General features: G+C 32.6%; 4 protein-coding genes and 1 pseudogene across 5 annotated transcripts; 4 read left to right on the top strand and 1 right to left on the bottom strand.

Annotated features, from left to right (window-relative positions):
* The first annotated feature begins 1,167 nt into the window (after positions 1–1,167).
* Positions 1,168–2,287, top strand: LOC104731241 (non-specific lipid transfer protein GPI-anchored 28-like). Of its 2 annotated transcripts, none has more exons than XM_010450561.2 (2): positions 1,168–1,585; positions 2,052–2,287. In XM_010450561.2, exons 1-2 carry the CDS (start codon positions 1,240–1,242, stop codon positions 2,204–2,206), a joined length of 501 nt encoding a protein of 166 aa, XP_010448863.1. In that variant the 5' UTR covers positions 1,168–1,239; the 3' UTR covers positions 2,207–2,287. The 2 variants fall into 2 exon arrangements, with proteins under 2 accessions (XP_010448863.1, XP_010448864.1); XM_010450562.2 differs by having other exon boundaries at positions 1,180–1,579.
* A 4,853-nt stretch (positions 2,288–7,140) lies between these two features.
* Positions 7,141–9,913, top strand: LOC104731240 (FAM10 family protein At4g22670). Its single transcript, XM_010450560.3, has 10 exons — positions 7,141–7,470; positions 7,780–7,822; positions 7,919–8,074; positions 8,174–8,342; positions 8,423–8,487; positions 8,565–8,705; positions 8,805–8,921; positions 9,028–9,384; positions 9,494–9,551; positions 9,643–9,913. Exons 1-10 carry the CDS (start codon positions 7,361–7,363, stop codon positions 9,741–9,743), a joined length of 1,317 nt encoding a protein of 438 aa, XP_010448862.2. The 5' UTR covers positions 7,141–7,360; the 3' UTR covers positions 9,744–9,913.
* Positions 9,914–11,484: 1,571 nt separating this feature from the next.
* LOC104731239 (MYB-like transcription factor ODO1) lies at positions 11,485–13,349 on the bottom strand. The gene is made up of 2 exons (XM_010450559.2): positions 12,862–13,349; positions 11,485–12,357 (listed from the first exon to the last, which is right to left on the bottom strand). The coding sequence occupies exons 1-2, from the start codon at positions 13,122–13,124 to the stop codon at positions 11,811–11,813; spliced, it is 810 nt and encodes a 269-aa protein (XP_010448861.1). The 5' UTR covers positions 13,125–13,349; the 3' UTR covers positions 11,485–11,810.
* Positions 13,350–18,871: 5,522 nt separating this feature from the next.
* On the top strand, positions 18,872–20,738 carry LOC104731238 (flavonoid 3'-monooxygenase CYP75B137). The gene has a single exon (XM_010450558.3). It carries the CDS (start codon positions 18,982–18,984, stop codon positions 20,560–20,562), a length of 1,581 nt encoding a protein of 526 aa, XP_010448860.1. The 5' UTR covers positions 18,872–18,981; the 3' UTR covers positions 20,563–20,738.
* Positions 20,739–23,157: 2,419 nt separating this feature from the next.
* LOC104731237 (LOB domain-containing protein 32 pseudogene) lies at positions 23,158–23,616 on the top strand (annotated as a pseudogene).

Genomic DNA, 23,616 nt, shown 5'->3' with positions numbered 1-23,616 from the left:
GGAGGTGAAGTCGCCGAAGTCAAAAGTTAAATTTCAGGTAAGCCGACGCCTTTTCTTCTACAGATGGAGCCTCCGATGAGCCAAACCACAAAGCTCCGGTGTCAGACTCGTCAAATCGCCTACCGGAAAGAACCTAACCGTATATCGGAGAAACTGGGGGCCCTCTCGCGGTCACGGCGAGGAGCGCCGATGACCGGAGAGGCGAGACGCACAACAGATCTAGGATTCAAGCGGCAGAGGTTTTGGGAGAAAAATCGCACGCGCGCATACCACACTCGCTCGATTTTGGTTATTACCCAAAATAGAGTTTCTATTTTGTTCTTGGTTAGGTTAAAACAAAATATTTTATAAACCAAAACACGGTTGAATAAATCGCGGAATTTGTATGGTTTTGCTTCGTTCAATATGTGTTTGCTCGTTAATCAAATCAGTGTATATATTTGGTTCACTTGGGTTCAGGAAGGTGCAACCGTGCAAGGCATGGATGGCTAAAAAGGTAATAGAGATCAACGATTTTGTTCAACAATGTGAATCGGACGTCCTATATACACACAAATGCTCCACCATAAATTTAATTTCGTTATATATATATATATATATATATATATTATGAATCAGCAAAATATATATTATTACTGTCACTGGAAGAGTTTGGTCTGAAATGTCCAGTAGTAAAACAGTGTCAACAAACCAACATTACTTATTAACAAAAAAAAAAAACCAACATTACTTATACTTACATAGAAAGAACCGTCGTTCCATCTCAATGAATTATCAGTTTTATTATAATACATGATAAAAATTACTAATAATTAGTTGTATGATCGTGAGAATCTTGGTTTATATTAATGAAAACATATCTTGGAGTTGTCATCGCCGTCCACTCCATTCCATTCCATTTTATATAATTATAATTTGATTTTCATTCCTCTCCAGTTAAACATGAACATGTATCATAACATTATAATATTCATCCTCAAAAAAACAGGTAGTTTTCGAGGAACATGGGTAGAGAAAGAAAGTCGCAGGTTTTTTGGTCAACTATATGCATATATATAAAACAAGGATTATGAAAAAAATAAAAATAAAATAAAATAAAGGAGAAATCATTGACTGATGAATCAATAATGTATACATGCCACGACTCCTATATATACGTGAATGAAGTTTTTGAGAAGTCACATACAAAAAACAAAGTGAAATAATAGAAAAAAACAAAAACGTTTTAGAGACAATCAAATGGCTTACCCTAACCAAATTTCATCGGTTGCAGCGGTTGTGTTTCTAGCGGTTGCGATTGCTCCGCTGTTAGCTGAGCCGGTGTCACCGATGTTTCCAAATATGACTCCTGAATGTGCCACGGTGATGCCTGACTTGCTCGATAAGTGTTTTGGAACCGTTAGAGTTACACCAACGGAAGAATGTTGCAACGATCTCAAATCCGCAACCACAACGCAAGTCACTTGCCTTTGTGATAATTACATTGCAAACCCGACGATTGTGAACATTACCGGACCTTACTCCGCCGGAATCACAACTAAATGTGGCGTTTTCAACAAATACTCTTGCGACGGTACAGGTAAAGGTATGTCGATTTTTCTTTTTCTTTCTTATGATGATATACAATTATGCATGTTATTCAGTTATGTAGGTAAAGGCATATATATACCATTACTATATATTTTAATTTTTTTTTTCTTGTTAAAATGTGATTCAAAAAATCCATTAGAAATTGCAACTTGACTTTCACGAATTATGCATTTACATTATACGTTGAACATAATTATCATTTTCTATAAGGTAGAATGCAATTCCTAAGATGTTTACATTGGAACGTTATAATAAATTATACTTAAAAGTTAAAACACATGATACACGTCCAACAACGTCACAAAACTATTAAGATACTTGATAAGAGTGACGTGTGGGGGATGAGATTGCAAACCCACAGAGTTTTGAGATCAGATTACATTATATAATGCTATTTGAAATAAGAATACAAGTGCGTTCAAAGTAATTAATAAATTTTGATTAATTTTGTTGTGTCAAAGGAGGAGAAACCGGAAGCAGCAGCAGTAACAGCAGCTCCACCAGCAATGGCAAAGACAATAGCAAGAGTGAGGTCAACGGAGGAGCAACAAACAAGATTGCTGCATCAATGGCTGTTTTTGGCTTGATTGCAAGTCTGGTCTTCGTTATGTTCTAATTTATAGTTATTTATTTTTTTACGTAATTTTTTCTTCTTCATTTTTATTAAATAAACTCTTGTGAACTTAAAACGGAAAAACGGCTTTTACATATCTGCATAATTACAATATGATGAATTCATACATCAGACTATTGACTGTGCTTAAACATACATGCAGTTTTAAAATATTTGAATTGCATACATGAACTTTTGATTTTGTGCCAAAATATACATAAACGTGTTTAATGAGTAACTCTGTTAATCTTTCTGTTAAGTCACTATGACATGGATTCCACCTGTCCAAAAATAATGAAACGACGTCGTTTTGTATTAAGTTGGAAAATTAAAATTGAACCAAAATGGCTAAAGCTACCATCAAACCCTTGACCTTTGACATACAAATGGAAGCTAAATACCACTGAGCTACATAAACTTTTACTAAATGCAACGAATATATATATATATATATATATATATATATTTCACAATGACGGTCCATCTTCTTCCCCCTAATCCGACATCTTCTTCACCATAAGCGTTTCTGGTTCTAGATTTTATAGGGTTTAGACCTCAATTCCTCCGACTCTTACTCTCTCTCCATCTTCCAAGCACTCCAATTTCGACAATTTCCTTGAGAACAATCTCCCTCACCAGTCACCACGAAACCCTAACTCCACAAATTCTCCTCAGGTTCCTCCGTTCGAAGCTCCGTCACCATTCTCTCTTTGCTCATTACGACTTCGCTGTCTTCAATTGGGCAGCTACGCTCAACACGTTCCGCCACATCTCCACAATGGCGAGAGGAGGAAGAAGTAGGGTTAGGGAGAAGATAATGGGCCACCATTGTTATTATATATATATATATATATATATATATATTTGTTATGATTGTTAGGAAAACTTATGTAGCTCAGTGGTATGTAGCTCAGTTGAAAACTTTTAATTTTTCAACTTAATCCAAAACGTTGTTTCATTATTTTTGGACACGTGGACTCCAAGTCGTAGCGATTTAACGGACAAACTAACAGAGTTACTCATTAAACACATTTATATATAATTAGGCACAAAATCAAAAGTTTATGTATATTTAGGTACAAAATCAAAAGCTTATGTATGAAATTCAAATATTTTAAAACTGCATGTATGTTTAAGCACAGTCAATAGTTCGATGTATGAATTCAACATATTTTAATTGTTCAGGTATGCAAAAACCGTTTTTCCAACTTAAAACAATGCGTTTATATGATTGCATCTAACGTTAATTTTGTGTTAACCTTATTTTTTCGTAATTATATTTTGGGCCTCAGTGACGGACTTATAATGGCCACCGAAACACCCAACTAGAAAAATGAGGTGTGAATTTTGTGAATATATGAAATTATGAATCTTATTATTGAATTTAAACTTTTATTTAATTATATTGATAGTTCAACTTCAAATATAGATTGAAGTCTTCAATCGGTTGGAAGATAGTATAATTTTGTTCAATCATTTAAAAGCAAACTAGGGATTGGACCCGCACATACGTGCGGGGGTAATTTTAAAAGAACTAAGTTTGTAATTAAGTTTGGATTATGCGGAGTTACATTTGTAATTATGAATGTTAAAAATGTTATTAACATTCATAATCTAACTTTGTACCAATTTATTTTCAGTTTGGCTTATAAAGAAAATGATTAGATTTATAGATTGAAGTCTTCAATCGGTTGGAAGATAGTATAATTTTGTTCAATCATTTAAAAGCAAACTTGGGATTGGAATCGCACATACGTGCGGGGGTAATTTTAAAAGAACTAAGTTTGTAATTAAGTTTGGATTATGCGGAGTTACATTTGTAATTATGAATGTTAAAAATGTTATTAACATTCATAATCTAACTTTGTACTAATTTATTTTCAGTTTGGCTTATAAAGAAAATGATTAGATTTAAGTACATTAAAAAATAGTAAGAGAAAGATAGTATACAGATCCGTTTATGTGTTTCTGGAACCCGTCTCATCCCATATACGGTATGTCCCTTTTTTTATCTTATAACCGTAGTTTTAATAATATTTTATCAATTTAAGATTGTATATTTTAGTCCAACAAATAAGGAAGTAGGTAAAAGATTCACATCCACATAACATTTTATATGTAAATATAATTATTTGGTATAACATTTATAACATAAACTTATATTGGTTTACCTTCATCAAATTTATAAACGTTTGAAATAATAACCGATTCACCATAAATTTTGGATTCAAATAAAGTATAAATTAACTATCGTAATTTTATAATCTCATCTTGATATATTTATTTCTTATTCTTTTTTCTATGAAAAATAGTTTATATAATATATATATTTTTAGATTACCTGTTCCCATCTCGTATCTGATCTTCCTTTTTTTTTTGTCAACCATTGGGCCACAACTTGCCGGCCCATTAGCCAAATTCCTATATTCGTAGGAACCGGACTCGATCCCGAGTGTGATGGTGTCTTCTACAAATGGACTTACCTCCTGCCACTGCACTAAGGTCACTTCACTTCTTTTTTTTTTTTTACAATTATGTATTAGTAAAACTAAAATTATTTGGGGTTAATTTATGTGAAGTAAACCTATGGACCAACCCGCATTTTTGTGCAGTTTTTTTTTTTATAATTTGTTTAAATTGTTTTTTTGTCAACCATTGGGCCACAACTGCCGGCCCATTAGCCAAATTCCTACATTCGTATGAGCCGGGACTCGATCCCGAGTGTGATGGTGCCTTCTACAAATGGACTTACCTCATGCCACTGCACTAAGGTCACTTCACTTTGTTTAAATTGTTTATATTAGATAATTTATTAAAAATAGTGAGAAGACCTATAATATATAAATTTTGACAGAAAACATAAATTTGTCTAATTTAATTCAACCCAAAGTCTTTAGGAGCCATAATTATAGAAGTTCATTATAATAAGTATTGATAAAATAAAATGAAGTTAAAAATATATAAAAACTAATATTATTATTAGTTTGGTAAATATAAAAGAAAAATAAAAAAATAATGAGTCAAAACAGTATATGCAATTCAATTTGATCATGTAGAAGTAGTAAAAAAAAATTCAAAGTTGTAAAGGTTGCATTCATAAAAATTACAGATTTAAAATATAACTTTGTAATTAATTATTTTAAATGAAACTTTCTGATTGTTTGTTTAACTGGTGGATATATGTCATGCTTTTTGTTTTTTTTTGTATCTCTAAATGTGCTCCTTAATTAATATTATAGATATATGATTATTTGTTTCTATTTAATTGTATTAAATTGATTTGTTATTTCTGTAAATATCTCACAATTTAAAATCAAATCAAATATATTTACACACATATATATATATATATATATATATATAATTTTTGATTTAAATTCTTTGATTTTTATGGAAGCAAACTTTAAACTTTAAACCATTTCCAAAAATATAGGGAAATTTTTATTTTATAATTAATTTTGTAATTATTATTTCCATAAATATTAGATTTTTTACTAACAGTTTTTGTTTACCATATATTGTTTATTCTTTTATTTTTAATTATATAAGTAATTGAACCTGTTTGGCAACATGAATATATGTCATGCTTTTTTTTTTTGGTATCCCTAAGTGTGCTCCCAAATAATATATATATATATATATATATATATAATTTTCGATTTAAATTTTTTTGATTATTATGGAAGCAAACTTTAAACTTTAAACCATTTCCAAAAATATAGGGTAATTTTGATTTTATAATTAATTTCATAATTATTTTTTCCATAAATATTAGATTTTTGACTAACCGTTTTTGTTTATCATATATTGTCTATTTTGAGTTAACCTTATTTTTTCGTAATTATATTTTGTGGACTTATAATGGCCACCGAAACACCCAACTAGAAAAATGAGGTGTGAATTTTTGTGAATATATGAAATTATGAATCTTATTATTGAATTTAAACTTTTATTTAATTATATTGATAGTTCAACTTCAAATATAGATTGAAGTCTTCAATCGGTTGGAAGATAGTACTTCCTCTGTTTCACAAAGAGTGTCATTCTAGCCTGATTTTTTTGTTTCAAAATAAGTGTCATTTTAGATTTTCAATGTAAAATTAAGCATAAATTTATAATTTTAACTTCATATTCATTGAAGAATATCAAGAGTCAATTTTATTTTTAAGGGTATAAAAGATATTTTAATATGTTTTATTAATTTGTGTGCAAAGTGTTAAAATGACACTTATTATGAAACAGAGGGAGTATAATTTTGTTCAATCATTTAAAAGCAAATTCAACATGATTAAATGAATAAAAAGGTGACTAAAAAACTTTAAAGAACAACAAATGCTTCCAACAAAAAATAGGAACTTTTAAAGAAAAAAAAACATATCTTCTGGTAAATAAAATAGCTATTCAATTGTACAATTTAAAGATTTAAAAATGAAACAAATTTGGAAATTTTTTTCTTTTTTACTTTTCATATGTTAAATACATACAGACTGTATGATACAGTAGTTGTAGTATAAATTATTTTATATTTTAAAGTTATATTTTTCTCAGGCCCGGCTCTTGGAGTGTGCAACCGCACCGGGTCCCAACTTTTTAACAATTTTTTCTTTGCATTTGAAGGTCCTAAAATATCGAATAATTGTCAAAAAGGGTCCAAAGTTTTCAAATGTTACATATTTAGCCTACAAATATTTAATTATAGCACCAGGCCCAATAAATTTTTGAGCCGGCCCTGATTTTTCTAACTAGAACCAAATTGAATTTAATCTAAACCAAAACTAACATTAACCAAAGCACGTAAAAGCAAACGTGATTTTGAAGAATAGTGAAATGGTTTAAACCAGATTGATTAACTTTTTGGTTCGGTTCTGTTTGGTTTGGTTCAATTTTGTTTTATCCCTTCCGGAAACAATAAAAGCAATAGCCGGTCCAAATCAGGCGATGCTTATCCGTAAACATAAGAAAGAGAAGAAGATACTAGAAGAAACCCTTCTTTATTCTCTCACTTCCCTTTTTTCCCCCAAACCTCTCTCTCGAAATCGAAAGCAACGAGAGACTTATAAAGAAAAAGTCGAGACTTTTTAACACTCAAAGACCTAAACAAACACTCTTTGTATCTTTCTTTCGCAGATCGGAAGCAAGTTTCTCACAAAAAAAAAGATGGATGCAACGAAGCTTAGCGAGCTCAAGGACTTCATCGACCAATGCAAGTCTGACCCTTCCCTTCTCTCTACTCCTTCCCTCTCCTTCTTCCGCGACTACCTCGAGAGGTACTTCCTCGTTTGCTTCGATCTAATCGTTTTTCTTTCTTATGCCTTTAGTTTTCATCTGTATTTGTATTGGTTTAGAATTTAGTAGATTCAGTAAAGTATTGATCTTTGATTTGAGTCCATGTTTGTATAAAGTGTATATGCTCTGATCTCTCGCTTTAATCTGTTGTGGAGGTGGAATTTGTTAAACCCTTTACCCTCTTGTATATGAAAGTCCCTGTCTTTAGTTTTAATCTCTTGGATTTGGTGAAAAGTGTTTACCTTTGATCTGTGTGAGGCTAATTTGTTTTGGAATTTATATGATTTCAGTCTTGGTGCTAAGATACCTCAAGAAGACAAAGACACTAAAGCGGTATTATACCATTGTTAATGTTTGATGTAAATTGAATGTGTTTGTGTTCTGTTGAAGAGTTTGTTTTTGATTTGATTGTTTTTTTTTGTTTAACAGAGGAGTTTCGTAGTTGAAGAGAGTGATGATGATATGGAGGAAACTGAAGAACTGAAACCTAAAGTGGAGGAAGAAGAAGAGGAAGATGAGATTATTGAATCTGATGTTGAGCTTGAAGGAGACACTGTTGAACCTGATAATGATCCTCCTCAGAAGGTATGGTGATGGCTGAACAGAAGCAAAAACCTCAGCTTTTGGTTTACTAATTTCTCTCAGTTTTTATATATCTCTTGACTCTCTTGGTTTTTAATACAGATGGGGGATTCATCAGTGGAGGTGACTGATGAGAATCGTGAAGCTGCTCAAGAAGCTAAGGGCAAAGCCATGGAGGCCCTTTCTGAAGGAAATTTTGATGAAGCAATTGAGCATTTAACTCAGGCAATTACTTTGAATCCGACTTCAGCTATTATGTATGGAAACAGGGGTGAGTACAAGCTGTGTTTTGTACATTATAACTTCCATCAGATGGGTTTATGTACCTGATGATTTATCTATGTGTTTCAGCTAGCGTCTACATTAAGTTGAAGAAGCCAAACGCTGCTATTCGAGATGCAAACGCTGCATTGGAGGTAGAGTGTTCTATCATTTCTCCGCCATTTTTGTGTTCTAGTGATGGTATTGAATCTTTTTGCGTTTGAGATCGCAGATTAATCCTGATTCTGCCAAGGGATACAAATCACGGGGAATGGCTCGTGCCATGCTTGGAGAATGGGCAGAGGCTGCGAAAGACCTTCACCTTGCTTCTACGATAGACTATGATGAGGAAATTAGTGCTGTGCTCAAGAAGGTATGCACGGGATTGTCTGTTTATTTTTTCTTTTTCTGTTTGGATTCATAAACAATGCATTAGCATGATTCAGTTACAAACTTTTCTTCATATTTTCAGGTTGAACCTAATGCTCATAAGCTTGAGGAACACCGTAGAAAGTATGACAGATTACGCAAGGAAAGAGAGGACAAAAAGGCTGAGCGTGATAGGCTACGTCGCCGTGCTGAAGCACAGGTAGCTTCGTTGACCATGTAGTCGATCAGAGTAGTCTTTTGATAACATTAGTGTTAGTATTTGTTTTAGATCCTTTGGGGCTTATCCATGTCTCTTTTTCTGCAAGGCTGCCTATGATAAAGCTAAGAAAGAAGAACAGTCATCATCAAGCAGACCATCAGGAGGTGGTTTCCCAGGAGGTATGCCCGGTGGATTCCCTGGAGGTATGCCTGGAGGATTCCCAGGAGGTATGGGTGGTATGCCCGGTGGTTTCCCAGGAGGTATGGGTGGTATGCCCGGTGGTTTCCCAGGAGGTATGCCGGCAGGAATGGGCGGTGGAATGCCAGCAGGAATGGGTGGTGGTATGCCAGGAATGGGTGGTGGTATGCCAGCAGGAATGGGCGGTGGTATGCCAGGAATGGGTGGTGGTATGCCAGGTGCAGGCGGTATGCCGGGTGGTATGGACTTCAGCAAAATTTTGAACGTAAGTGTGACTATTTGTGAATGACCAAAATCTATACTTCATGAAGCTACGTATATTGTCATAGAAGGTATTGAATTTGTGAGATTGGTTTGATGATATTTGTGAGCAGGATCCTGAGCTCATGACGGCATTTAGCGATCCAGAAGTCATGGCTGCTCTTCAAGATGGTATGACTCGACTTAAATGTTGTTGTTGATGTTACTACCCTAATGTTTTGAGTATGTTTGAGTCTTGAACATTGTTTGAATGTTTTAACAGTGATGAAGAACCCTGCGAATCTAGCGAAGCATCAGGCGAATCCCAAGGTGGCTCCGGTGATTGCAAAGATGATGGGCAAATTTGGAGGAGGTCCCAAGTAAACAAAATAACTAGTTTTATTCTCTTTGCCATTACTGTGTTTAATTGCGTGAGCTGAGAGATATGTTGGAGAATCTTTTTCGTTTTATGTTTTCGTTGCAGAGAAGAACTTGAATAGAAGCTAAACTATGTTCCCTTCTTTAGTAATTTACATCTTTTTTTTCGTTTTTCACTTCCTGTGTTTTGAATACTTGGTCGGAACATCAGATGGGAATTGTTCTTTTAGAATTTTACATTGGAAGATTTACAAAGCAAACCGTTTTGCTTTAATGGGCTCAGGCCACAAATGGTGATAGTAACTTTGTCGTGTGCACCCATATTTGTTTTGAATTCTATGAGCTCAGTTTAACAGAAGGTTGTTTAGTAATGTCTTGGATGCTGTCAAGATTCCTCCAAATTGGTGGGATGACTGCATTTTGGCCCTTCCCTTCTAAGGGTGTTAAGTGGATCAGCTCTACCTCGTCACTTGTAAGTTGTAAGGGTATTAAAATGGATTAACTTACTCCATTCATACCCACCAATAAAGATATTTTGCGGAATTTGGCAGGTGGGTCTGTCAAAGACCACGGTCCTAAAAGAATACAAGTGTAGTTGTTTATTTTTAAGTTGTAACTTGTAATTTGATTAAGAATAAGATTGGGTACACTTGGTATTGGTGTTATCCGAAAATTCATACGACACTTCCAATAATTCTATTAAACAAGGGTCCACTCTACACTTAGTATTGACTATATAGTATATTTTATGAATCGAATTCTTGCATGGAATTAATTTTTCAAGGGAATTTAATGTGAAGAAGAAGGAGAAATTTGAACTCTTTGTTTATAGGCTCGTTGACAAAGTTGTCGAGACCAAAATATAAGTCCAGTGTTGACGGTTTGTTACATTCACATTTAACTTCGTAGTCGTAGCTAGTACTACTATCATCTAATTTCAAATGGGTTTGACAGAAAAGGCTAAAAACTATGAAGTTGATTCTACAAACAATTAAGATACTATTTAACTTAATTGATAGTATTTATTATACAAAGAAGAGAATTGAGTTTGGGTATCTCTGAATAAACAGTTTGCTTCTCTAACTCTCTGCAAAACTCAGATCATATCTAGTTTACTATTTTACATTAGTTGTGTTGTGTCTCATAGTCTTGAGTTCAAATCCAAAAAGGGTGATTGAATACAAAAATTGATGATGAATAGAAATATTGGCCAACAACGAAAATAAACGATCATTTAGAAAAGAAAAAAAAAAAGATCATTTAGAAAGAAGAAAATCAATGTAACCGTCAACAAGGTAAATTTCATATTATTTTCATCAAATTGGTAGGAATTTTCTGTTCGGGGACATATTTGAAAACAATATGAAAATCCAAACTGTTTTACGGCAAGACCAATGGGTCTTAGATGATCATGGGTTACTTTCATACGTTGTATAAATATATGTAAATTCGGACTTCTGTGGTAGTATACATTGACATTATCAACAAAAATTATACTCACTATCAAAACCAACAATTGACTTGACTACAATCGCTATTTTAATTCAGACCACATACTATATTCATACTTATTTGTAAAATTGATTTGGCTCATATCGTCTTTGCACATCAATAAAATCTTAAATGGTTGAAAATTAATAGATATATACATGGTCAATGATGATAAACCAGAAAAAAAAGGAGCCAAGCCTCTAAGTAAAAAAGTCTTCAAATACGCACTTGTACGTGTTTCCAATCACACCCTTAATTGATAGCGTAAAACTTCACATTATTTTCATTCTTAGCCTTTTGGCATTATGTGAATAATTTACAATACAAAACCAAAGAAATTTAAATAAACTTGTATTTTCTTGACTTTGACGAACCCCTACACCATACCCTAATTAACAATACTTGAAGACCACGTTGCACCCTTACTGCTTTACATGGTTTTCTTATGCTACTACATATATATTTATGATTTGTATGCGTGTGTGTATATTATACACATATAGTGTACACTACTTATATGTATATAAATTAATGCTTGTGACTCATCTCCATAGAGTTGCCACTATGTCAATAGCAATACAGTCAAAACCCAAAATCATGAACGCCAAAGTCTTGGCAATAGTCGAGAAACATCCAATCCTTGTCGTTGATTCCTTCGGGTGACCATATTGGAAAATCTGCAACGGTGCCGAACATATTGTTGTCACATAATGTTCCACCCACGGCGCCATAATTACTGTCACCCCACGAGCCCTCAGCTTTAGTAGTTTCGTCGGACCATAAATAACTAAACAACTCATCATCATTATAGATGTTGTCAAGTATATGATTTTCATTGTCCATCGAACTGTTTTGATCAGTAACCGTGCTACTGCTTTCGTCCTCTATTGTTGTCGTGCCACTTATTTCTAAAGTTTTTGTGCTGGTTGTCTTTGGTTCCAGTGAGACATCATCTGGATTCGATGAGATGGTTTTGGAGTTATCGGTATTACAAGGTTCTTGGTTTAGAGGTTGATGGGTCGCAGGGTCGATTCCCATCTTAAGAAGTTTTTTCTTGATGTGAGTATTCCAATGGTTTTTTATTTCGTTATCTGTTCGTCCAGGTAATCTTGAAGCTATCTTAGACCACCTATAATACAGAAACAATGGTTAAAAAAAAAACAAATTAATCACAAGAATATATAATATTTAATAAAGTGTTGGTGGATATGTTTCTGAAATATAAACACAAGAAGATTGACAAATGAAGTTAACATTATCTTTGGAAGCAAAGGACGTTACTTTGTCTTGAAGTTGATTTCAATGAAAAATAAATGCAAATCTAAAAATTATTCTACTTATTTGACCATCTTGTTTGGAACTATCTAATTTATTATTTGGCATAATTTACATAACACATACATAAACTAAACATGTTGGATAACATGCATTTGACTTTGTATTTTACGAAAAACATACACGTTTCAAAGTCCAAACCAGTGTTTATCTTAAGTCTCTAGTTTTTGCTACAACGTTAAAATTTGAATTTTAACATAAAAAGCTTCCGTTCATAGATATATGACACAAATCATTACGTAAGAATTAGAAGAAAAAATAGAGTCTATATATGGAATTAATATATGATTACGCTTACTTATTGCCGAGATGAGCATGAAGATCAATGACAAGTTGTTCTTCATCATTAGAGAGAAGGCCTCTCTTCAAGTCAGGCCGGAGATAGTTAGTCCACCGTAGGCGGCAGCTCTTTCCGCAGCGGCGGAGACCGGCCAGTTTTGGCAAAGCACGCCAGCAACAATGGCCGTTGGTGAGTATGAAGTTTATGAGCTTCTTGTCTTCCTCTGCCGTCCACGGCCCTTTCTTCACCCCTAGCTTGTCGCAGCATGGCTGCCTCCCCATTTAAATATTAAATCTATATATAATGTGTGTTTTATATATTATGTAATATGGGGATGTGAAGAAGAGAGTAGAGAGATGGGAGAGAGATGGAAAACTAAAGTTATTGAGGATGGAAAATCTCAACAGCTTGCAAGTTTTGTCAAAAGCCTACCAAAGCTCACCCACCTATATATAACCTTCTCACACCTTTCTCCCACAATAGTAAATTATATTCATTTCTTTTTTTGTTAAATACACATGTACATATATATATATATATAATTCTTATTAATTCTAACAAATTACCAAGAAGGTTTAGTGGCAAGACATTTGTATTAGTAGCCGTTTGGACTTTTAAAGACTTTTACATTTTTAAAAATTTTCTAATAGCCAAAACTTGCCCAGTCCGATTTTTACTTATCTTTCAGTTTTAGAAAATTATAAAGCCATTTTTATTTAAAATATTTTTTCGAAAATATTCAAGGAAATTTTGCGTTACTCGTATATGTACCCGTCATCAGTACTTTATCATTAGTCTGATGATCTAAACAAAAATTATGCATTACTCGATCGTCCATAGAAATAAGTATATACAATACAGACAAGATTTTTTTAAGGTACATGTAACGTAGCCTTATTTGTTGTTGTGGTATATACAGATGTCATGATGGGGAAGGAACAACAGTTTCGAATACTATATTTTGTGTTTTACTTTATCTATGTATAATTGTATATACTATGGTTCATTTAAGTTTATACTGAATTGTTGTTGATTTCAGTTAATGAGTTAATTTGTCAGCTAAGGAATTAAGGTTTTTGATAAAATAGGTTTATTCCAATAAATAATGATTCAGGTTTTTTTTTTTGGGGTCAGAAATGATTAAGGTTAGGAAATATAATTGGCCTTACTTTGTCAAATCTGACGCTAATAGGATCACAGAAAGGAGTGTTGGAGATGTCGCATTTGGTTGGTGAAAATGACTTTGGAACTAATGTGAAAGGGTAGGGTGCGTGCGAATGTACGCAATCACACGTGCGACTCATCACAGTTTTAACCCAAATACTTGTTCAAGTATCAAATAAAAATATATACTTTGTATTTTACCAAGAATGCTATAAGCTTACAGTATTAATCCAAAGATTTTGATTAACGATGGTCATTATTAACCACTTAAATTGTCGATGAACCAGGGACCATAAAACGAATAAAAAATTGTCATTTTGTTGCGAACAACGCCAAAACTAATAAAAATTGAATCGTTGATTGTTTTGTTGTCGCTAGCAATATATAAAATAAACACGAATAAAAGTCATGAACGAGTCTTTTTACAAAACCGATTTTACAAAGATCAATGAGAGCTTTACTCCAGCGCGATAAACCATTTTTTTGGCAACCATAACAAACCTAATTACGTATATATGTGTCTCTATTTTTGGTAAGATTTTCTTTTTTACATAACATAGAAGAAACTTAAAAGCTTTAATACTGAATTAGCAAAAAAATAAACTGTTGTCGCCGGTAGGAAGATTTATATAGACGAATGTGCATTTGACACATATGTGTACACGTATACATCATGTATCAATTTATCTTTCTAGACCATTCTAATCTTTGCGACTTGTGGGTGACTTGCAATTTTGGGTTCATGGTTTTGTTACACATTAGTCTTTATTTTAAACTATATACATTTTCTCAAACGTGTGATTTTCGAACTAATCGGTGAATTGTTTAAGCCGATCGGAATTATTTTTATATCTTTTATAAAGAATGTATGCTAAAAGATGATATTAGTGCTAGTAAACGTTATTACTTATGTGAAATATTGTTATCCTAAATGATGAAATAGGTGGACATATAAACAGTAAGTTTACTTGGTACACCAAAATAGGAGTCGTAAATTCTAACTGGGTATACATCTTTATGTTTTGCAAGTGCATTTTGAACTTACTTTTGGGGCATTCAAGTGCAATGCCAATACGTTAATTTTGTCCTTTTTAAAATTAAAGTTTGTTAACTTTTTCTCGAATAGATCCGAGCAGTCTAACCTTTTTATTTCTTTTAAAACCTCTGGTACCAGAAAAGGTTTTTAGTTTTCTGCTCAATGATGAATCTCGATTCAATGAAATTAGTAAGTAATTAATGCTTTAGCATTCTTTTTCTTGATTCTGATTTCTTTGACTTGTGTTTAGTTCTACTGCTGCTCATAATAATGGAAACAAAACAACAATTTCTAACTACGATATCTTTTTTTCTTGGGATAACAACACTATAATTTTTTCCACACCAAATAATGTACATATGTTCCCACTTCTTGCCCACGAAAATTTTCCTTGCACTAAATCTTTTGTTTTTTTTTTGTTGGCTGAATCATTATTCACTAAGTAATATATTTAGTGAAATACATCTTATCAATTTATTTTTAAAAATGATTATTAGAATGTGGTCGTTCAATTTATTCTAAAGTTACAATTTATTCTTTGCTAAAGTGACATTTGAAAACCTTAGAATTAGGAAACGAGACTTCCGCTCTAAACCCCACCACTTTCTTCTATTTCTCTACAACTCTCGCTTGCTAATTATTAATTAGTTTAAGATTCAAGACTCTTAATGATCGCTTGTTCACTTAATCAAAAGTGTTAAATCAACTTCTTGCTTTAATCCCATTTTCAAGTCACCACTTACGTAACTTACGAGTAATGCCATCGTCATTATATTATGCATGCATATAAATTCGTGTGTATGTATGGAACTGTAAATATAAAGAGGTGGCACCATTGTTAGTCAAGTCACTTTTGTCCCCTTTATATTGTAGACTATATATTTATTTAAACTAACTATCTAAGAACATAATATTTACTGGAAATATGTTGCAATGTATGACTGTTTAACATAATTATTTACAGTTCCTCTTCAGATAAAACTATAATCAATGTTTACCTATATGTTTACATGCATGTCACTGAAAGTGGTTAGTCATACATAGTATATATACATGAGATTGTGAGAACAACACGATACAGATAACCTATATATGGTGGTCATGCCAAAAGCCAATTGTGAACTTATGTTGAACAGAAAATATCATTTGTCACTGCATAGTTCGCATGAGATGTTACATGCTCAAATAAAAACTCCGGTTATAAAGAAAATAGACAAATAGATTTGTTATTTAACATCATGATTAAAATATAGTTTTGTTCTTAGTTTCAGCTTTATAAATGTTGACAAAAAGAATTTCCTATGACAAAAGCAAAGTAACTATTTTCTGGAGAATTATTTCAAACACACTGATGAGGAATTTTGATTGTTATTAGTAACTTTATATTCGACTGCTTGAATTGAATCAAAGTAATTTAATATCTAACTGGACCTACAAAAGAAAATGTCTTCCAATGGGTTCTTCTTGTTGGGTCTTGTGCCGCGATGATCAAATATTTTAGGCCCGTTTTGCTACCCATGTGATCAACAAATGTATTATGTTCTTCACCAACCAGGTTCCATATTTCTTTACACGTAATTTCACAAGCGCAACTACAGTAGAACCTCTATAAATTAATACTCGATAAATTAATAAATTTCTCCGGTCCCAAGTTGAGACTAGTGTAATTTTGGACACTATTCGATAATATAATAAAATAATATTTTTTTGAAATATATGGTCCCATCAATAATATAAATTAATAATTATATAAAATTATCTAAATATGTATATATCTTTACATTAATTTTTATTAGAGTTCCTTTTTAATAATTTTTACTATATAAAAATCTTTGAGTGTTATGATAATTGTTATTTTCATTGTAATTGATTTTATAAAAATATTAGTTATAAGATTAAATCTTATTTTTAATATTTTTTATCAAATTAAAAAAATCTCTCTATAAATTAATAATTATTAATTTATCGATAAATTAAAACCTCTATAAATTAATAAAATTTCATGGTCCCTACTTTATTAATTTATAGAGGTTTTACTGTACATTACTTTGCAACGCATTTAAGGAAATATTAGACTAGGAATTTCGTATATATGTAGATTCCACAAAGTGGCTTCGATTGACCAAAATATCCTAGTCTGATCAGCGTTCGTAAATAACGTTTATAACCTTTTCAGCACTAGTGTTTAATTAACTCTTATGCATTTAATCTTAAACATTCATCTACCTGACCATACTATTTTAAGTAAAGACAAAATTAAGCAGTCCGCTAACAAAATCGAATCAAATCTTAATAAACAGGGAATATTAATTACGAAAACTCAAATGGTACCAAACCAAATGCGAACCATACTAGAAAATGAAATGAAGCGCCGACTTTTAATTCATACCACAACATATACTACAAAGTTGATTGCATGGTACATTGTAGTGTGCTTGTGTTGTTTTTGATCACGTCATGTATTAGAAAATTCGATCAGTTGCTTAATACAGTTGTAATTTAAAATAGTATTTGTGTTGGGATGAAATTGAGCTAGATCCGGTGGACGAGCTAGCCGCCGGTCTTCCGTCTTCACAAGTATCAACAATCGAGGCAAGAACATAAAACAACAATAAAACACCTGGACAAAGGAGTTCCAAAATATTGAAAAGTTTTGTTGTTTTTTCTTGATGTAACTTAAAAGAATATCTAAAAGTAAACATAAATTCAGCGCACAGACAACAAAAGCAGTCAAATTCAACCTATGATTACTACTATTGTTTAATCAGTGAACAGACAATACTATTGACAAGTGTAGTGTTCTGTTTACAGTGTTAGAGTACACTTCTTTCGCGGCTGCGTTTGGATTCATTCCATCACTTGCTTCTGTGTTTTGTCTCATTTTATCTCTTTGAATAGTTGAATGAGATTTCAACACTGGGGGCGACTTATTCAATGTTGGCGTTGTATTTCTATCTAACTTATCATATTTTTTTTTGTCTGATTAATAACGTTATCACTTATCACAGATTTATGATAGAGTTGTATTAGTAATAAATTTAGTTCAGATGAAAAGAGATTATTTATTACTTCAACAACTCCATATGGATCTTAGGGATTAGTGAATGAACTTTGTCTGTTAAATACATAAATTCGATCTCTAAAAATATATAATAATATTAATATGGATATCTTATCTAAATATCCAATTAGTCGATTCATAAATTATAGAATGTGATAAACTAACTTAATTCACCATAAATCAGAAACTAAATAGTTAAGAATTACTAACTAGCATGCATGAAAAACTGAAGACAATGCGTAGTTGAAGGATGGAATGGAACAGTGACGAGGCACAATAAGGACACGACGAACGAGCCAATAAAACAACAATAAAATGTTAGGGCAAAAGGATGTTCCAACCAAATGATAGGTTTGGCTCTTCTACGTTCGGTTGGTAGTGGTTTTTCTTTTCTATGTAAGATTTGTGTATAGATAATTATGACATATGCATGTCGCAAATTAAGTTCTCAATTGGAGGGGTCAATATCTTAGATCTTGGATCTAATTATTTAAGACAAATTTACATTACTAATATATTATACTAATGAAAATGGATATTAGAAGTCTTAAATGAATGTTTTTCAAACTATTGTCAAAGAATACAAATGAAACAAACTTTCTTTTATTTGAGAAGAAACGAATAAGAAAATGAAACGGGTACAAAACAACAAACAAGATGGGGTCATTTAATATTTAATTAGCTTACCCCTTTTAAGTAAAAGTGGCTTCAACCTCTGCAATCCTTGTAGTTATAAATCTCTAACAAAAATAAATAAACAACAATGCAATCATTATCTCCGAGCCTACATAAATGTCCACATTCCCGTGTTCACCAAAAACAACACAAAACCAATAAACAATTAAACCACAGTGAGTATCTTTCTCAGAAGAAAAAAATGGGAACGACGTCATCTAAGTCTAACATCACTCTCTTGCAGATCCTCAACACAAAGGATTCGTATAGCCACGTGCTGCTCGCTGTTGCTGCTCTCTTGGCCGTTGTTTGCTACTTCTGGAATAAGGGGAAGTCCAAATCTAAGAACGTACCACCGCTTCCTCCAGGACCTTGGCCACTTCCAATCGTTGGAAACCTCCCATTCATAAATTCTGACGTCCTCCACACGCAATTCCAAGCCCTAACCCTAAAACACGGCCCTCTCATGAAACTCCACCTCGGATCCAAACTCGCAATCGTCGTATCTTCCCCGGATATGGCTCGCGAGGTTCTCAAAACCCACGACATCACTTTTGCCAACCACGATCTCCCCGAAGTTGGAAAGATCAACACTTACGGTGGAGAAGACATCCTCCGGTCTCCTTACGGCACCCATTGGAGGAGACTCCGTAAGCTCTGCGCCATGAAGTTGTTCACTACGCCGACAATGGAAGCTTCGTACTCCATTCGGCGAGAAGAAACCAGACAGACCGTCGTTTACATGTCGGAAATGGCATGCAACGGATCTCCGGTCAACCTCGGGGAGCAAATCTTTCTTTCCATCTTTAACGTCGTGACACGAATGATGTGGGGAGCTACTATTGAAGGAGACGAGAGAACAAGCTTAGGAAACGAGCTCAAAGCCCTAATCTCTGATATCTCCGACATCGAAGGGATTCAAAACTATTCTGATTTATTCCCTTTGTTATCAAGATTCGATTTCCAGGGATTGGTTAAGCAGATGAAAGTCCATGTGAAGAAGCTCGATCTCTTTTTCGAACGAGTTATGGAGAGTCATGTCAAGATGGTGGGGAAGATGAGCGAAGAAGAAGAAGATTTCTTACAATACTTGCTTAGAGTTAAAGACGATGATAAGAAAGCTCCTCTCTCCATGACTCATGTCAAGTCTCTCCTCATGGATATGGTTCTTGGTGGAGTGGACACATCGGTTAACGCATCAGAATTCGCCATGGCAGAGGTCGTAAGAAGACCAGAAGTTTTAAACAAGATCAGACAAGAACTGGATCAAGTTGTTGGCAGGGACAACATCGTTGAAGAATCACATTTACCTAAGTTTCCTTATCTACAAGCAGTTATGAAAGAGACTCTTAGGCTTCACCCTACGCTTCCTTTTCTTGTTCCTCACAGAAACAGCGAAACCGCGGTGGTTGCGGGATACACAGTGCCTAGAGACTCTAAGATATTCGTCAACGTTTGGGCGATTCAAAGAGATCCTAAGCATTGGGATGAACCAAACGAGTTTAAACCGGAGAGGTTTTTGGATAGCTCACTTGATTTCAACGGGGGTGATTTCAAGTACTTTCCTTTTGGATCTGGGAGGAGGAGTTGCGTGGCGGTTAACATGGCCGAGAGACTTGTTCTATTCAATATTGCGTCACTTCTTCACTCTTTTGATTGGAAAGCTCCTAAAGGACAGAAGTTTGAGGTTGAAGAGAAGTTTGGGCTTGTTCTTAAGTTGAAGTCTCCACTTGTGGCTATTCCTGTTCCAAGGTTGTCTGATCCGAAACTCTACACCGCTTAAGTAGTAAGATGGGAAGTTTGTGGTTTGGGGAAGTTCAATGTTGAGTCATGTTTTCTTGTCTTTTTGGTTGGAGTTTTCATGTTTCGTGAAAAGGTAAAGTGTTAAGTCACTTATGTGATCATATATAAATGTAAGAAAGTGTGCTTACTACAACAATGTTTTGTTTTGTATCCAAATTAAATAGTTGATACCATATGCTATAGAATGGTATATAATTACATTTTGGTAGTTTCAAATTCTTGAGGCAACCAATAGTAAACGTAGCAAATAGCGTTAAATTACATCAAAAGATTATATGAGAAATAATTAGCACTCATTTTTAATTAAAGAAATTAAAAGAAGAGGCTTCACTTAAAAATCATTGGGTGCAAATATTTATATCAGTTATATTAATTGATACAAAATTTAACTTTAGCTTTTTGAAGTGACACAAGTTAATATCAATTCCAATAAGCGATGAATATTTATGATCAAATATATTGTATCCACTTCCATACATTTTGTCATTTTGACTAACATGAATGTTTATGATCTCTCGAACTTTTATTTTAAATTTTTAATATGTAACGGAAGTATAAATTTTGTCGTTCGAAAAAAGATGGAGGGGACTATACCTCTTCATGACTTGAGTTAAACAAAGGTTGAGTTGACATTATATGATCATAAGATCTAACATCCAGATATAATCCCATGATCATTATATAAAAAAAAAGTAACACAAAATGCAAATTTATAATTTTTTTCTTTCAAACCCAATGATGATCCTGCTACGGTACTAAATTTGTTAGAAGGTCGTTTTGTCTCTATTGTTTCTTGTTTTTCCCTCTGTTTTTCTACCTCTGGTTTCTTGAATTATTCAGACGATTAAAACAAACTAACGATGTTCAAAAAAGAAGACAATAACAAATTAGCATCTTAGAAATTGCTAATTGCTTTTATAATTTTTTTCACAAATCATTTTTGAATTAAATATTCAATATGTAAATCTAAATTTTTAGTTAATCTATGACGGCATAGAACGTAACTCTAAATTGTTTATCAAATAATAGCGTTTTAGAGTTATCCAACTTGACCAATGATAGATATAAATCAGTTATACTTGAAGATAAAAAGATTATAGATATTTTTTTTTGTGTGATTCAAGTAATCTAAACCTTTCATTTTAAAGTTTCTCCTAAAATAAAACAAAATTTACAGTATATATATTAATATATGATAAAGTCACCTATATTATAAAATATTTTTTACACGAGCTTGTACTCAAAGAATGTAACTCTATTAAATCGTTAAGTTCCTTTATTTTGTCGATATAACTTTATGAAATTGAGACAATTACTCATTACTCATTATAATATACTTCCTCTGTTTTATATTACTTGTCATTCTACAAAGTTGTATTGTAAACACAAAACGACAAATAAAATAAAGCAAAAGTTTAACTCTAAAACGATAACTAAAAAACGAAGTGAGTATAAAAAAAATAGTTAATTCTTTATCAGCGTTTTTTTAATATTACCATTTAGAGTAAATTAGGCATATGATAAAGTTTTGTTCAATGTTAAAACTTACATTAATGTAACTTGTATTTTTTCCGAATAATTTTGGATAAATTTGTTTCTTTAAATGTTAGTATAATTGCTAAAAACAATATATTCATATTTGTAATTTTACTTTTGAGTAATAGATAAATCAACAAAATATAAATATTTATTATTTCAATACTATCTATTACAAAACTAATCTGTGTGTAGACGCAAATCCTATTATAAAAAATATTTATCGATCGATTGATAAACTAAAATTGTGTTCATTTTTATTGTTTTTAGAATTTGACTGAAAAGGATAAATGGTCAAATTTGTGTGCGAAAGACAAACTAATAATATAACATCTTATGTTGATACTACATACAAAAAAAAAAATCTATAATACATTTTTAGGGGATAGAAATAAATATAACTAATGCATGAAAATTTGACCAACAATTATAATGCATGGAAAATATGATATAATCTTGCCAAAAATAGAAGTATGCAGTCAAATATAACAATAATGGTAGATAGTAACTGCCAAACAAATATAAATAAGTCAAACTTATGATATTTATTGGATATTACTATCTTACTAAATTAGTGATTTAACCAGTCAAGTTTTAAGGCTATAAAACTATGACTAATTTATCATTATAGGCATCCTTCAAATTTTCAGTACTTTCAGTTCTTAGTGATATAAGATCTTTAACATTTTCAATCGAGGTATTACGTGATCCCGATTTATCTATTAATTTGTTATAAAATTCACGTGATACTATTATGTTTATATGAATTTTTGGAAAACTTTTGATCTCTCAAGTTAGGTAGATCTTATATAGAATTTTTATGTAGATATTTGCTCATTACAACTAACAAGTGATATTTAAATATTTTTGTAGTTTTAATATGGGAGATCAGATTTTCATTTGTATAAATATTTCAAGAACCAAAATCTTTTTTTCATCATTTTTAATATATATCAAATGTACATATATATAGTATTGATGATTTTTTTCATTTAATTTTCTTATTTAGGGTATAAGGGAGGAAACTAAACAAAAAGAAATGAATTCCAACCGTTGTGCTATCTGTAGGGCCTTAAAACAAATTTGTGACCCAAATTGCAAATACAAAGCACATTTTCCATCGAACGATACAAGATTTGAAGATGTTCAACAAATATTTGGAGCCGCAAACGTTGCAAATAAACTCAACAGTCTTGAAACTGAAGAACAACGTAAGATTGCTGCCAACTCTTTGTGCTATGCGGCTGAGGCTCGTAGACGTGATCCCAAATCTGGAATTGCTGGGATGGTACAACACCATGAGAGTATTCTCAATGATGTTGAACAAGATATCAAATTTGCAGAGAATGAGCTTAAAACCAATATGGGACCTGATCAAGTGCCAAAATTTGTTCCTGTTCCAATTCCAGATGGTTTTCTTACTACTGTTGATGATGCATCAACATCTGCGGGACCATCTGCGGGACCATCTGCAACTTTACCTAAGAATCATGAGTAA

The sequence above is a fragment of the Camelina sativa genome, chromosome 12 (assembly GCF_030686135.1).
Source record: "Camelina sativa cultivar CO46 ecotype springtype chromosome 12, ASM3068613v1".
Taxonomy (NCBI): Eukaryota; Viridiplantae; Streptophyta; class Magnoliopsida; order Brassicales; family Brassicaceae; genus Camelina; species Camelina sativa.
This window is presented reverse-complemented; position numbering and strand designations above follow the sequence as displayed.